Source organism: Gymnodraco acuticeps, unplaced genomic scaffold (assembly GCF_902827175.1).
Source record: "Gymnodraco acuticeps unplaced genomic scaffold, fGymAcu1.1, whole genome shotgun sequence".
Lineage (NCBI taxonomy): Eukaryota > Metazoa > Chordata > Actinopteri > Perciformes > Bathydraconidae > Gymnodraco > Gymnodraco acuticeps.
In genome coordinates, this window is record NW_022990413.1 from 691,436 (window position 1) to 708,493 (window position 17,058).

Below are 17,058 nucleotides of genomic sequence, written 5' to 3' on the forward strand. Positions count from 1 at the left end.
ACCGCCACCTCGACGGCAGGAATATTTCTTCTTCGTTAAAACTCTGCGAGTGTTTGTGTGTTCTCTCATCCGTCCGTTCACACCCATCAACTTAGCCAGAAGTAATAAAATCAGTTCCTTTGAGATTCAGAATTTACTATCAGTCACACACACAAGGTTACTTGCACAGTCAGAATAGGAAGCATGAGTAATTACAATAACAGGCCTGAGGCACAGATTTGGGGGGGAAACAGCCCTGCAACCACCCCAGATGTTAGGCAAGGCAAGGCAAGTTTATTTATATAGCACTTTTCAACACAAGGCAAAAAGTGCTTTACAAAAAATGAAAGAGATTAAGAAAATGGCATTTAAAATCAGTCATTAAAAAGAAAAGCTAATAAAATAAACATTAAAAGAAAAAATACATGGATAAAAGTTACAGTGCAATTAAACATTAAAAGAAAGAAAGAAAAAAAAAAAAAAAAAAAAAAAAAAGTACATGGATAAAAGTTACAGTGCAGTCTAAGATATGAATAGTTCAATTAAACATTAAAAGAAAAAAGTACATGGATAAAAGTTACAGTGCAGTCTAAGATATGAATAGTTCAATTAAAAGCAGCGACAAAAAGAAAAGTCTTCAGCCTGGATTTAAAAGTAGTAAGAGTTGCAGCGGACCTGCAGGTTTCTGGGAGTTTGTTCCAGATATTTGGAGCATAATAACTGAACGCTGCTTCTCCATGTTTAGTTCTGACTCTGGGGACAGAAAGCTGACCAGTCCCTGAAGACCTGAGAGATCTGGATGGTTCATAATTTAGCAGGAGGTCAGAAATGTATTTTGGGCCTAAACCATTCAAAGCTTTATAAACCAGCAGCAGTATTTTGAAATCTATTCTTTGACACACAGGAAGCCAGTGTAAAGACTTCAGACCAGGAGTGATGTGATCCACTTTCTTAGTGTTAGTGAGGACTCGAGCAGCGGCGTTCTGAATTAGCTGCAGCTTCCTAATAGATTTTTTAGTGTTTCATTGTTTCATTCCCCCCAAGTGTGTGTGTGTGTGTGTGTGTGTGTGTGTGTGTGTGTGTGTGTGTGTGTGTGTGTGTGTGTGTGTGTTGTGTGTGTGTGTGTGTGTGTGTTGTGTGTGTGTGTGTGTGTGTGTGTGTGTGTGTGTGTGTGTGTGTGTGTGTGTGTGTGTGTGTGTGTGTGTGTGTGTGTGTGTGTGTGTGTGTGTGTGTGTGTGTGTGTGTGTGTGTGTGTGTGTGTGTGTGTGTGTGTGTGTGTGTGTAATTGCCGTAATGCCATCCATAAGGACGTTTAAACTTCTGCAAACTACCTTGGAGGACATCATATTTAGGAATGGAGGATAAATTCAGCATTGCCAGCGAGCCCCATGAGTTTATAGGATACTAAATTAATTTATACTATACATACAGGATCATATGAAACAGTGGGAGAGGAGAGAGGTTAAACGGGATGGGAGGCAGAGAATAGGAGAGAGGACGAGGGAGTAGAAAGGAAGGTAATCAGAAACAGTATTAATGTTCCACGCTGGACACATTGTGATATTTCCGAAATGCTCCAGGTGAGAAAATAACACTTCTCTCCCATGTGTAATGTGATAGTATCATAAGTGTTGCTTCTTACTCTCTGCTATCTATGGAATCTGTGTGCTTCCTCTGAGCATTTGATTAGTATTCACCTGGCCACTGCTTATCTCCCATAATACCTCTGATAGTTTTCATGTTATCAGGGGGGCGCTGATAAAATGATGTATTTAGTCGTTTCTGAAGCACTGAACTTCTCACTTCCTTTGGTGAAGATACAGTAAAGCTTGTCTACAGTTCTCAGTTAATACAGATATATAATACAGATATCTTATTATAAATATGTTTTTTTTACTTTATGCAAAAGTAATTGCTCGACGATTGAAGAAAGTCCTTCCAACATTAGTTTCATTATGACCAAACAGGCTTTATGAAAAACCCATTCTCATCAGATAATATCAGGAGAGTACTGCATGTTATTCATTTTGCAGCAGACATAACATCGCCTTGCGCCGTATTATCAGTTGATGCTGAAAAAGCTTTTGACAGGCTAGAATGGCCATTTTTGTGGCATACAATGCAAAGAATGGGTTTTGGAGCAAAATGTATGATTATGTTGAAGATCCTATATAATAATCCAAGTGCTATGGTTCTGACAGGCAATCAATGGTCCAATTCTACGTGGCACACGGCAAGGCTGCCCTTTCTCCGCGCTTCTGTTTGCAATTTCTCTAGAATCGCTTGCACAGAAAATAAAACTATACAAAGAAGTAAAACATATAGTTGGAAAAGACACAGGCCACAACATTTCGTTATATGCGGATGATCTAGTACTGTACTTGGACGAGGTACCAACTACGCTTCCTAAGCTGTTAAATATTTTTACCCAATTTAGTTCAATATCTGGTTACAAGATCAATTTGAATAAATCATGTATTTTACCCCTCAATAGTGCCATGGCTGAACTAAACTTAAATACAGAATTGCAGATCGTACACTTTAAGTATTTGGGAATTGATATATATGCCTCATTAGACACAATAGTAGCAAAGAACTACAAAAGAATGTATACAACAATTAAAGATGACCTAAAAAAGTGGATTAATATAACAATTTCTTTAGCAGGACGAATTTCAACCATAAAGATGAATGTTCTACCAAGAGTCAATTTCTTAGCTAGTATGTTACCTTTATCTCCACCAGACGGTTTTTGGGACAAACTTCAGAATAGGATTTCAAAATATATTTGGAAAAACCAAAACCCAAGAATCAGATACGAAGTTCTACAATATGACAAAAACAGTGGAGGCCTTAATGTTCCCAATCTCGAGCTCTATTGTTATTCCTTCACGCTTCAAGCCTTGAAAAACTGGATTGATGAAAGCACCAATGTACCTTGGATTAAAATTGAAAGAAGTATAGTCTATCCCCTTAAACTTGGTGATGTCTTATTTTCTGCCATATGACTGTATGCAAACATTTGGACCAATGATTGGGCAAGCCGTGAAAGTGTGGAATTGTGCAATTGGTCTGTAGATTGGCATAGTAACCATTTTTCATAACCTGTTACTACGTATTGGGAAAAAAGCAATCCAATTCCCACAATGGCAAACTCAAGGAATACATTATCTTTCTGACATAACCAACGACAACGGCTTGATGTCCTTCCAAGAATTGAAAGACACGTATAATGTGCCTGGCTCTTCTTTCTTTTTCTATTTGCAACTAGTACTGCCATGCGCACATATGGAGTTCCTTGGAATCAACCTCTGCCAACACATCAATTAGTTAAGGTCATATTAAGTCCAAACAGTGTGAGCGGCACTACTTCATATATATATATCAAAAGCTGCAAGATACATTAACCGGATATATTGGCATCTCTGCAGTATGGAACGCAGATCTAAAAAATGATACGCAGACTATTGATTGGAAGAGAATATGGAATAATATCTCCTTAACATCGCGTAACCACAATCACCAATTGATACAGTATAAAATGATACACAGATATCACCTGTCAACCAGAACATGCTGTCAATTAAGGACGATTCCAAGCCCCATATGCCTTCTCTGTAACCAACAGACTATTGGCACATATGTACACATGGTTTATGAATGTACTGCAGTAAGAACGTTCTGGAAACAGGTTATTGACATTGTATCTGAGATTATTGGAGTTCACATCCTGTCTCCCAAGTATTGTATTGTTGAATGATGATTCTTCTCTTGACCTGCAGAACCATCAGAAAAGGGTGCTTTTCGCTGGTCTAACAGCAGCCAAAAAAATAATAGTAATGTAAGAGAATATTTTCATCTGATCTGTTTATAGAGTCTTTTATGGTTCCTTAGAGTCTGTGATACTGCAAACATCTGCTTGTAGTCACTCAAAGACCCCTCTGTAGGTTGAGGTCACAGGTCAAACGCTTCTCCGATATCCGTGGGGGGGTTTGAGATCTGGCAGCATCTCTTTGAGACAAGCAGATCATTGTCTTGCATCGGCTATTGATTATACGCGGGCTTTCTGGAAGCCCGCCTCTCCTCGTGTTGGTTAGATGTTTTGTGTCTTTTGGTTCAGAGATCGCTGGTGGAGCACTGGACATGTGTGAAACTAAGATGATCTCCCGGCCGTTATTGTCTGTACTTTCTCCAATAAAACTCTTCAGTGCTTTTGGCTAACAACGGTTCCAGACTCCTTCATTCTACCTCAACATTGCAACAACAGAAGTTTACCTTCACAAGTAATACGATGGAAACCCCCACATACTTTATTTATTAAGCAATGGATATCATCCTTCCATGACCTACTAATCTCAGAGCTGTCAATCACTTCTGCTAATAAGGCTAAGTGGGAAACATTAGAGGCAAAGAGCTGCTGATCGGGTGTTATCATTCATGTAAATGGTGATTGTACATATACGCACACCTTGGTGCAATTGTAGATTATTAAGAGTTAATCGCAATTCAGCTTAAACAGATGAAATAAAAGGTACAGTATGAATGTATTTTATGTGGATAAATTGTTATGCTATAATATAAATAATATATATAATATAATAGACAGATGAACTCAGACAATTGCTAACAAACATCAGGTAGGACTTTCTGTGAAATGGCAAGATGGGTGGGAAGGGGGAGGGACGGGGTGGCATGGGAAAGGGATTCCCTACAGTGTATATGTTTTATTTCTTTGTCTTTTCTTTTTGTATTGTCTATATCATTTGTATCTGCATAAGTCCCTTTTGTGAGGGCAAACAAATGTGTTTTTTTCATGATTCTCCCACTAACATACTATAATATTATTACATGCTCCTCCAACAGTGCAACATGAATATATATAGGACATAGAATTAATAAAATAGTGAAAGAGAATGTTTTAAGATGTGCAAGTAAATAAAGTAACATAGAAATAGTGCAAGAGTCTATATACAAGTAAATGGAATATGTAAATAATTTGCACGATGCAAACAGAGGAATGTTTATGGATGTTCTTTACAGAGTTCAGGTGTTTAATAGTTAACATGTTAAATGCAAAGCACATCCCCTCACTAAGAAGACATCTTTTAAAGTGCATACATCAGCTTCATCATTAGAACCATTTGTTTCCCCGGTGTTCTCCCCCCATAGCACTCTGAGTCTGGGTGACACTCAGCTCCTCCCTCCGTTATATGAACATGTCCCTCCGCTCCTTCAGCCCGGCCCAGGTGTCAGTGATGCTGCTGCTCTGCCCTTAATGCTTTAATAGACTTTCTGTGACACTTCCCTCCTGAGCCTGCTCTCTTCTGCACTGAAAGCTCTTTGAGTAATGGGAACGTGTGAAGCTCCAGTAGACTGCAGCTGCTGATGGTGGATCAATCAAACCCGCTTTCCCTCAGTTACATTTTAACCAATTCATCTTCAGAGTCTGGCATTGATACAGTTGAAGGTGGCTGGTTTTCCACAGGTACCTGTGATAAGCTATCATACTATTGAGTTCACTGTGTGAAAAACATCACATGTTAAAGTCATATCAGCTGTTTATCATTTTATATGTAACACTGTGTAGTTAAACGTGGTGTTTTTATCATTACAAGCAATACAACGAATCCAGGTTACTTGGTTATGAATAATTCCATTTACAATTAATATATAATATAACATTGTGTCCTAAATGGAGGAAAATATCATTCATCCTTCTTCTCTTGGGTCCCGGTACAGTTTAAAGTCTAACTCTAAATTGGTTTCTTTGTATTTATTCCACTAAACTAATCATTTAAAACCAATTTCTCTACTTGTTACGTTATAATGAGAACGACAAAAGGTGCTTTTTTAATAGAATAGAGAACATCTATCTCCATCCATCCATCCATCTTCTCCCGCTTATCCGTGGTCGGGTCGCGGGGGTAGCAGTTCCAGCAGAGAGCCCCAAACGTTCCTTTCCCTGCTCATCAACCAGCTCTGACTGGGGGATCCCAAGGCGCTCCCAGGCCAGCGAAGAGATATAATCCCTCCACCTGGTCCTAGGTCTACCCCTTGGTCTCTTCCCAGCTGGACGTGCCTGGAACACCTCCCTAGGGAGGCGCCCAGGTGGCATCCTAACTAGGTGCCCGAACCACCTCAACTGGCTCCTTTCGACGCGAAGGAGGAGCGGCTCAACTCCGAGTCCCTCCCTGATGACCGAACTTCTCACCTTATCCCTAAGGGAGACGCCAGCCACCCTGCGGAGAAAACCCATCTCGGCCGCTTGTGTCCCTGAAGTGAAAAAGAAAATAGCAGTACTTCTTGGTTAAAGCATGCAAATACTGTATTTGTTACTTACATGTATATTACTCTTTTAAATCCAGCGAGCCTCATATCAAATACTCTAAAGTTAAAGTGCTCTGAAGTCTCAAAAGCGAGTTTAGAAGACAAACAATAATAGAAGTTGTTGTGGAGTTATTGTGAATTTCATTGCTTTTTGTAATATTAATCATTAACACACTTTACCTTCGGTCTTGAATACACCAGTGGGAAGTGGAAGTTAATTGTCCTAGTGTACAGGTGTGCAAGGAATCTTTTCTGAGTTTCTTACTTCATCTAGTTTTTATTATTCATTTGTGAAAATATGCAGTATTTCACTCTGAAATGTGGGAAATAACTCAGTTGCAGTCGTCCAGTTATTCAGAGAAGTTTGCTACTCACCTAAACGTTTAAATGCAGACCTAATTATGTTTTAAATATATTGCAATTAAGACATATTTTATTAAAACAGCACTAAAGTAATTAGGTAATTTGAATTAGCTCAGTAGACGGTTGCTTGAAAATGTCCCAAGACACAAAGTAAGCTTTTCCAGATGAGTTTTTTTATAACGTTCGGATATTTGCAAATAATTATGCTTATTGTTCATCTTTACAGCTGTAGACTTATTTCCAGTACTGCAAGGAGTCGATAAACAACAACACAGCATGATGATGTTCACAAATTAGTTTATTTATTCATTGATTCCAGATTCACTCGTCAACTGCTTTCTTCTTCGTATCTAAATGGCTTGATTAGACTGAGCTAGCCAAGGACAACTTTGACAAAGTAAGAATAAAATCGACACATTTTAAAGTTTAGAAATCAACCATTGGTGTTGTTTGGATTATATTTGAGGATCACACAGAATACAGCAGGAACCCACTGAAGGTGTTGTAGGTGTCATCATTTTCAAAAAGACCACAGTTTTCATGGAGACGCATATAGACCTCGTCTCCCTGATTCAGATGGAGAACCGCAGCATTGGAAATGAGAGTATTACCATCAGTTTTCTTAGAGTTATGTATAATTCTCTGACTATTACGGTACAGGTTAACTGCCATCCACTCTCCGTGCTTGTTGTTCATAGCAGTGAAGCGGAAGTAGTAGGCTCCTCTGACGGGGGCTGTGAACACACCTGCAGCAGCAGAGGAGGACACAAGTCAGCTTTATTTGTCTCTTTAGAAATATTAAGATGCTTGCTTTTTTGCGCACCTGTGTTTGAGCTGTAAGACCCGCCAAGATTGGTGATGGATCTTCTGTAGACAAGTGGAGTTTCAGTATTGTAAGGTCCAAACTTTCCTGAACTCAAAGTAGCAGAGAAAGCCACCTTAGTGCCTGAAAACACACAATTGAATACATGTTAAAGGAATGCTCCACTCATTAGATAATTAATCAAAACGTCAGTATTTAGTGAAACATTATGTTTAAACCATACCCTGAAGAAATCAGCGATATTCCCCGGTAAATAATGATTTTATAGCTCTTTTTTATCAAAACCTGTATATTCCGTCAGGCCGCTGCCATTTTGCCCATTTTCAGTAGTCACGTGATGGTCGTGACGTCATCCATGCGTTCACTTTGTAAACACACGAAAACATGGCGAAGTTTTGAGCAATATGAAGCGATTGGAATGGGGGAATTCAGCCATACAGGTTCGAGCCTACTTAGTACTACTTAGTAGATACAATGATTTTGATTACTAGATATGTATGCATGTAGTACCACCCTTGCTAGCGATTCCCTCTCTAGTTTAGCATACTCAGCCTCGTTGTCCCTGGCCCTAGAACCACGATTTTATGGGGCCGGAAAACTGGGGGGAAATACCCACTAGCCGGTACTACGATATATGGAAAGGCCACCAAAAACTGGCCTGGCCTGGACGATAAAGGACGTTTAAACGGGGCTACCCGCTGCAATGGAAATGCGCTATAACATACCTTATTCTTACTCCGAGCACTACTTCTGGTCCTCCGTCGCTTCACACTTGCAGAGGGCGATTTCTCAACTGGCCGAACTGGTGTCCTGGTCGGTGATGACACCAGAAAGACCGATGGTACTGCATCTCCATTAAGTAATGGTTGTTCAATAAATCCCATGTTATGTTTTATCATACTCAGAGTAGTCGTCCGGAAACTTGAAATGTTCGCTGCATACATGCGCCTGTGGATCTTTCGGTTCGGGCCGGCCACATTTCGCTAGCCACTGCCTCCGAACGTACTTCCTACGCTTCCGTTTTGGCAACAGATGGAACCGAGCATTCCGTGGATTGTTCCTATCAGAATTGTGGCAATGTTTCGCGATACAATGAGGCATATGTGAAGAGAGTAACTACAGTAAATAACATGAACATCAACGTGTCCTCGAAACCAAACGCATGGTTTACGTCACGTCCGGTAAAATGGCGCCGCCCACAGTGTTGATGTTATTTCGGTAATTAATCAGTTTAAAATCACTGATAATGTCATCGGATTAAAAAAAAAAGAAAGAGAGACTGGCAGAGACTGGTCTGTTTTATCGGATGATACATTATTTTAAAATGAGTGTCATGAGCATACCATTCCTTTAAATAAACCAATAGTAAACACATGGTTATTTTCACGGGGAAGTCACAAGTCACTTTTATGTTTAGTCTTTTATTGTTTTAAGGTTGACCATCTGTTATCATACCTGATCTCATTCCAGTCTCATCCAGCGTGTTCCTGGTCAGCTGAAGTTCATTCTTAGAAACCTCCAGCTCCGCCCTGAGAGCCGTCAGCTGCTCCTCGCTGGCTGAGACTCTGGAAACCAGGGCTGTCAGGATGAGAGACAATCATTTCTCAACCGCTCTTTCAAGATGTCCTAGTATCACCAAGTCTGTAATTTTGATAATTGTATTCTGCCATTTCAGAAATCACTGTCTCAGCCTCCTCCGCATTTTTCATATACGCAGAGTCCAAATTGTACTCTTTGTGCTTTACTGTGTGCGTGTCACAATAAAGAGGACTCAAATCCTCCAGCACTTTAGCTGATAATCAAGTATTTCTTAAATCAAAAATGCTCATTGGTTTAAGCTTCTCAAATGTGAATATGTTCTTGTTGTGATTAACTTTTTTCACATTTTTGGGGAATTTACTACCCAAGTAGAATATCATTTGGTGTATTATCTATCATTGCAACCCCATCCTAAACATCACAGATACTGTTGATATCTTGCCTCGGTTATCTTTCTCCAGACTGGCAACATTGTCTTTGTGGGTCTGCAGCTCAACCTCTTGCTCCCCCACCATGTTCTTTATAGCTCTCAGCTCACTCCAGATTTCCCTCTCAGCCAGCACACTGCTCTGTGAACCTCGGTCCACTCCTCCGCCCTCTGCAGACGCACAGAACAGCAGCACCAGCAGCAGCACAGCACCCCTCATTGTAAAACCTCAGCCGCCACAAATACCTGGAAGAAATGAAATAGAATCTGATTTAAAAGTGTGTCTCCCGCTGACCACAGGTGTTGTGAGCCAAACACCTCACCTATTATTTATAATGTGCTGGGTTGGGACAAGAAGGCCCACCCTGACCATATTTAGGAAGCGAGGCTGATACAACGACCACAGCTGTTTATGCAAGAATGGTTTCCCTTAAAAAATAAATAAGATAAATAAACTGTGTGTGTGTGTGTGTGTGTGTGTGTGTGTGTGTGTGTGTGTGTGTGTGTGTGTGTGTGTGTGTGTGTGTGTGTGTGTGTGTGTGTGTGTGTGTGTGTGTGTGTGTGTGTGTGTGTGTGTGTGTGTGTGTGTGTGTGTGTGTGTGTGTGTGTGTGTGTGTGTGTGTGTGTGTGTGTGTGTGTGTTTCGATGGAACAGGAAGTCATGGTCTCAGTTTTACTGCCGTCTCTGTTGGTTTTGGTTTCAAGAGATATAACTTATATTGTACCTTTTTATGACATTTGATAAGTTATATAAAAGAGTATAGTTTATTTATTGAACATGTGTAACTCCAATGACTCCAATGCCAACTCGGTGAAATGTCTTAAAGGGATAGCACTTTTATTTTTACAAATAACACTTGAAGTGATGAAGGTACTTGCAAATAAAAGAGTAGTAAAAAGGGAAATCGTACTTTGGTGTTTAATTGTGGGTATTTAATAACATGAAGTTGTGTTTATTACAGTATGCCACTATGAAATAAGTAGAGCTCTCATAAACATCATCCTTCATCTTGTTTATCCAGAAGGGCAGTAGCTCAATTTAACGTGTGTTATTATCTAGAATTCAAGAAAACATGGCAAATTCAGTCTATTAAAATCTGACTGCATTCATAAATAATGAATAATGTTCAGTAAAAAATCCTTGAATGGAATTGTGAATATAAATGTACCCTTTCGGATGTTTGAAGGGTTAATTTTCTGTTGGGAATACACTCTTGCCACAGTTTCTAATGAGTGTTCAAAGGGAGGATGTGAGAAGTGAGCCAATTTTTGATTTAATTCAAAAACAAAAACAGAGCAGTGGTCAGCTTCCCTCTCTTTAGCAAAAAGCCATGAAACAGTCTTATCTCCTCAAATCTGAACAATTATCTTCCTCCTTTTACTCCGTTATTATCTCAATTATTTGTTATCTTTGCTTCACAGCCGGTGTTTGGGCCTTTGTGTTAGGTGTGTGTGACAGAACGATTGCACCACATATTTGTGTGTCTTTGTTTGCTTCCGTGCAGCAGTGAGTGGGAAGATTCAATAACACCGGCATCACACATAAGCTCATCATTCAAAGCTATTGCAGGTGATGTAAAACAGATGAGGGGACACAAGGTTACTCGGTAGCTATTTTCCATTACGTTTCAGAGGTTATAGAAGGGGAGGGGATGGAGCACAAAGCTTGTTAGTGATTACATCAAAACTATATACAGGCGGAAATGAGATTGCCAGTGAAGCAGCACTTTTAACCAGAACATATCATATCCAGAAAAAGCTTCCTCTGCTTCTCTGTCATTATTTATTTCAAGCTGTTGCTCAACCTAAATTAACGGCCTAATGCTGTATATGCATAATCACATCCATGTTTGAACTGCTTCGTGTGCATATTCAACCAGCATCGCCCTGAACAAGGCCACAGCGGTCACACCTCTCAGCAGGCGGCCACCTTGGCTCTTAAGTCCTGTGGTCACTTTCATGATCACTCACACACACACACACACACACACACACACACACACACACACACACACGTGAATTGTCCCCCTGCTGATGGAGATTAATTAGTGTAGACTCCCTACTGACACGAACTCCAGGCGCTCAGAGTGCATTCTGGGAGGAAATAAAAAAAGTGTCTCTTTGAGAGGCTGAGCGCACACACTCTTACATGTCCAATGTATCGACACATGCAGCAAGTTGAGGTACATGTGTATCGACTTGCATACTGATCCATGAGTAAATACACTCTGCTGCAATGGATTTTTGACATGTGACCGTATCTTGAACTGTGTCCTCACTATCGATGCATTGCGGTCAGTGAAGCAGGGAGTGGAGCTGAATACAAAAAGACAGACAATGCAGCAGATGACCACAAGAGTGGAGAGGAGACAGAGAGAAAATAGAGAAAAGTGAAATGTAGGAAAGGAAATAAAGATGGAGCGACGGGAGAAAGAATCAGGGACAGAGAGGGAGGCAGGGAGGGAAGGATGAATAGAGATTGGTGTCAGTGGGAGGTGATGTATAGAGAGGAGGGTGATGAGAGTGAGCCGGCTTCTCTCTCGGCTGCAGTAGTAATGTCCCTTTCCAAAACATCACTCATATTTAATGGAGCACGGCTACAAGGGAAGAGAGAGAAAGGACAGCACAAAACTTGCATACACTCACACAAACTCACACTGCATTGACATATAAAGACAGCGTGTACACACTTGCAGAGTGCTCAAAGCCTGCATGCACGGCAGAGTCCTGCATCGGGTCGGGTACCCACGGGTACCCGACGGGTGACCCGCAAAAAAGGTGATTCGCGGGTGGTATTTTTTCAAGCGCTTTTTTCCGGGTTCGGTTCTGGGTAAAACAAAGATGATGCGGGTCGGGTCGCGGGTATTGCATAATAAATATATTAAAATAATAATAAATTAGTTTAATGTTTAAAATCCTCAGACCTCTCCCCCGCGGGACCGCGCATAATCATAACCTCTGCAGCGCATACATCTGCTGCTGTGCGCGCCACATTCGAAATGGCTGAGGTGAAGCTCTCTAGCGGATAATACAGCATTTTCAATAACACTTCCTCAAGAGCGAAATCCAGCGTCTGGGAGGCTTCTGGTTCCTAGATGGAGGAAATAACTAACATCCCACGCTTTCTGAGACAAATATGAAACTGCGTGTGTTAATAATTGCACGTTTTCACTGCTCATAGGCTATGCGGGTTCGGGTCGGGTTGCGGATCTTGTGCCGACGGGTCGGGTCGGGTTGCGGAACTAATTGGCAATATGTGCGGGTAGCGGGGCGGGTTCGGTATTGCACGTCGCGGGTGCGGGGCGGGAGCGGGTCTTGAAAATCAGACCCGTGCAGGACTCTGATGCACGGATAGAAAACACACACACACACACTTAGATGCAAACAGGGTTTTCTGAGAGTTAATGGAGTCGAGACACCGAGGCCTTGAGACTGGAAGCTGGGGGAGAGAACGAAGGAACAAAAGAGAAGCGAGGAAGAGTTTGGGAGCATGTGAAGTGAAGAAAACATGCGGTACAGACAGGAAGATGTTTCTTTACAGAATGTCTCCCCTCTGTCTGAAGCCACGTTCGCCAGGCAGCTGAGATGGAGGCATCAGGGAAAAACACAGCAGTTCAATGTAGAAAGTAAACAGAGAGATAGCCACACATCACTCACTGAAATTGTATTTCCTACTTTCACCCCCCACATCCCTCTGAGTCCTCCAGTCGTCTTTTTCTTATGTCGGGTCCTTAACTTTCTCCTCTATTCTCCTATAACAAAGTTCACCAGGCTTCAATGTGGACCTGGTCATGAATTAAATAATGTGCTGGTGCTTTTTTATTTGACTTGGATCATTATGTTTTTGCCGGAATCAAAGTCTCACCGGAAATACTCAAATCTATCAACTAAACCTTGTTCTCAGCAAGAGTTGTTCACAGTTTGCAGTGTGTGTTTTCTGAAGGTGTTTTAATGTTTGCCCCGCTCCAGGTTCAGGCCTCAACGACGGCCAATGGCACGCCATACGTTTGGTTGCCAGGGAGAACTTTGCCATGTTGACTATAGATGGCGAGGAGGCGTCTGCAGTGCGCTCCACTTCTCCTCTCACCATCACCACGGGAGGAACCTACCACTTAGGAGGTAAGGGTCACGCAAACACCTTTCCCACAACATTTTCAAAAACCCTTCACCCTCAACTCCATGTATAGTCACCACATCACATTCCTCTCCAGTGCACATCTGGGAGGCAGATATTGAGGCATCAGAGTCAGAATGCTTACTGATGTAAGAATGTTGTAAAAATGGGACATCATCATGAAACAGAATCCAGTTTACATCACTTTTCATTCAGGATTTGGTGTCAGTCGGCTTCTTGAGTTATTCTAAGCAATATTATCATGCAACTTTAGTTTTTGGTAGCTTTGTTGTCTAGAAATCAAGGCTCCTAACCAGCTGCTAGAAACTTCTGTCTGCCGTCATCATGCTTTCTCACAAGTCGTTTCCCTCCAGTTTACTGCACTATTTAATAGGTAACCATGAACTATCTTAAAGGTTCAATCTTAACTCCAATTGTCTCTACAACATCAACAAGATTTGCTTTCCATGTCTTTCTAGCCATCTTCAAGTCCAAATACTCTTTGCCTTCAATGATTGTTAGCATTATTATGAACTGCACACAATGCTAACTCTTACAGATCCCCACTAGCCAACAAGCGTCTACCTGCCTACTGTAAAACAATATTTATTGACAATTCATAGAACAATCCCTTTGGGCCACTGTCCTCAATGTGTTCCAAGAAACGTTTTATTGGTCTGTGTGTTTGCGGCGTAATATGTCTAAAAATCATTTATCTCTACAATGTTATATCCCAGTGGCCAGAGTTCAGGAATTTTCTCACTTAGCGAGAGCTCAGACACAACCACATCACCAGAAATACACACACACACACACACACACACACACACACACACACACACACACACACACACACACACACACACACACACACACACACACACAAGCAGCAGCCACAATCTGTCTGAATTAGGAAGACGCCAGGTTAATGATGCCAGACACTGCTGTCCGTCTGTTGGAAGATGGTCCGTGTCTAAGTCTGCACGTGTGTGTGCGTGTGTGTGTGTGTGTGTGTGTGTGTGTGTGTGTGTGTGTGTGTGTGTGTGCATGTGTGTGTGTGTGTGAGAGGTGGCACCTGTATGAAATTACAGTAACTGAGAGAGATAGTCTGGGCTCTGATGGCTCCTCTCTCCCTTTTTCTATCAGAGAATAATCTCCTCCATCAAACAAGACCATTTCCCCCAGGCCAGTCAATAAAGATCAGAGCACCTCTCACACACACACACACACACACACACACACACACACACACACACACACACACACACACACACACACACACACACACACACACACACACACACATCCTGATTATTTTATTGTCCGTCTTAATTTACTGTGAGTGAAGCGCCCTGAAGCCTGTGATGAGTTTCTGCTTTTATTTATAAAAACCTGAGCTTGTGAGGCCATGATTTCGCTCAGGAAGCATCCTCAACTCTCATTTTTTTAGTATTCCTTAATCCAGCGTGTTGCAGAATCACTCAATATTAACACTTAATCCTTTATTATGGCTTATCCCTCTTTCACTCCAACTTTCCTTTTCCTCTCCACACTTCTTCCGCCTCACCCTCTCGTCTCGTTTTGATCCAATTGGTGATTTATTGATTTTAGTAAGCTGAGTTGGAAATCAATAGAGGCTGAGAGGAGAGGATCTCTGTAATGTCTTCACCTCGAGAAGAGGGATGAGGAGGCAGAGGGAGAGAAAGGAAGAGTCAAACTGAAAAGTAGAGATCAGGAATGAAAGTTTGTGGCAGAGAAATGTAAAAGAGAGCAGGTTATTATGTCAGTGCTAGGCTTAAGAGACAAGGGGAAGTGAACAATATATTCTTACCAGCTGAGAGGAATTGTGACATTCATACATAAAATCCCAGAGGCAGAATCTGCACGGCTTCAGAGGAAACATAGGGCTCCAAATACACGTTATCACATATTCAGACAGGTAGATACACACTGTACGATATGTGCTTTATACAAAATACTGACAACAAATCCTTGCTTTACTTGTCCCATGTGCATACTCTCTCATGCATGCATAGCTACACTACAGAGAAATACCACTATGCTGTTTCAGTCGTTTCCCCCCATGCAACATGCATAAGGCTTTTGGCAGCAGCTGTGTCTGGGGTTTTACTTGATACTTAGTTTTACATGACATGATGCATCCTGAGCAGCGGGGCCGCCTGGTGGTAAACACACGTCTGAACGCTGCAGGGGCCACAGATCTGCTGATTATTACTGTGGCAAGGACTACTAAGAGAATTTGGGACGCCGCTTCACAGGCTGCGGGAGAAGTTTTAGGAAGACGTGTTTGGAGCCATTTCAACCAGTTCAGACACGAGGTTTCTCCGGGAATTATTTTGCTCCTAACTCTTTGAAAATCTGGTTTGGTTTTAGATTTATTCAGCATCCGAGTCTTCCATGTTCCATGATATGATTTTACTTTCTGTTGCCTTCTCATTACCACATACTTGCAATGACAGCCTGTGTGTGTGTGTGTGTGTGTGTGTGTGTGTGTGTGTGTGTGTGTGTGTGTGTGTGTGTGTGTGTGTGTGTGTGTGTGTGTGTGTGTGTGTGTGTGTGTGTGTGTGTGTGTGTGTGTGTGTGTGTGTGTGTGTGTGTGTGTGTGTGTGTGTGTGTGTGTGTGTGTGTGTGTGTGTGTGTGTGTGTGTGTGTGTGTGTGTGTGTGTGTGTGTGTGTGTGTGTGTGTGTGTGTGTGTGTGTGTGTGTGTGTGTGTGTGTGTGTGTGTGTGTGTGTGTGTTTTGACCAAATGCGCTAAAACTCGGATACAGAAACACACTTTTCGGACAACTCGGACAGAATTTCTAAAACATTTATTCCAAACCCTCCGCCCCATCACATTGAGGGGCTAATTTCCATGCAGGCACAGAGGTGACCGAATAATTTAGTGAGTGTACAAAAGATGGGTTAGCCTCTGGCTTGCCCTCAATTAGTCTCTCTGATGGCTGAGCTTCATGAGTCAGAGAGGCGGCTGCATTAAGCTGTCCAAAAGCTCTCTAACAATATCCCATCAGCACTTTATACATGTGACTGTTCTGTCAGTGGGCCGCAATTAGCAGAAACCCCTCGGCTTCACGAATTGTTCTTCTATAGACAGGAAGAGGCTGCAGATTGATGCTGGGAGTCATTTATGTAGCTTCAGTCGTCCAGGTGGCCATCTGCTCACTCTCACCGCTTTAAGGCATCAATCTGCTGTGTTTCACTTTGCTGTTGAGCAGTGACCAGAGAGTGAACCAGACTTTGGTAAAACTGCTTATAACACTTCATTGGACTGTATACAAATCACTTGGCTCTTAAAGAAACACAATGAAGATTTTTTTATTTTCGCAAATTAGCACCCCAACAGTTTCAGACTGCGATGTATTTTTACACTACTGTCATATAATTGGACATAAGTATGTAAGTAAGTTTAAGGGGCCCTATTTTTGCTTTTGGGGTTTTCACAATGGTGAATTATTGACATCACTA

General features: G+C 41.6%; 1 protein-coding gene across 1 annotated transcript in view; it reads left to right on the forward strand.

Moving 5' to 3' along the window:
- The window catches only part of cntnap2a (contactin associated protein 2a), a gene marked incomplete at its 3' end in the record, with an annotated part of 152,886 nt that overhangs the window by 119,800 nt on the left and 16,028 nt on the right, over positions 1 to 17,058 (forward strand). Inside the window, 1 exon segment of the mRNA XM_034224931.1 lies at positions 13,427 to 13,576. Within this exon segment, the coding sequence (XP_034080822.1) occupies positions 13,427 to 13,576 (150 nt within the window).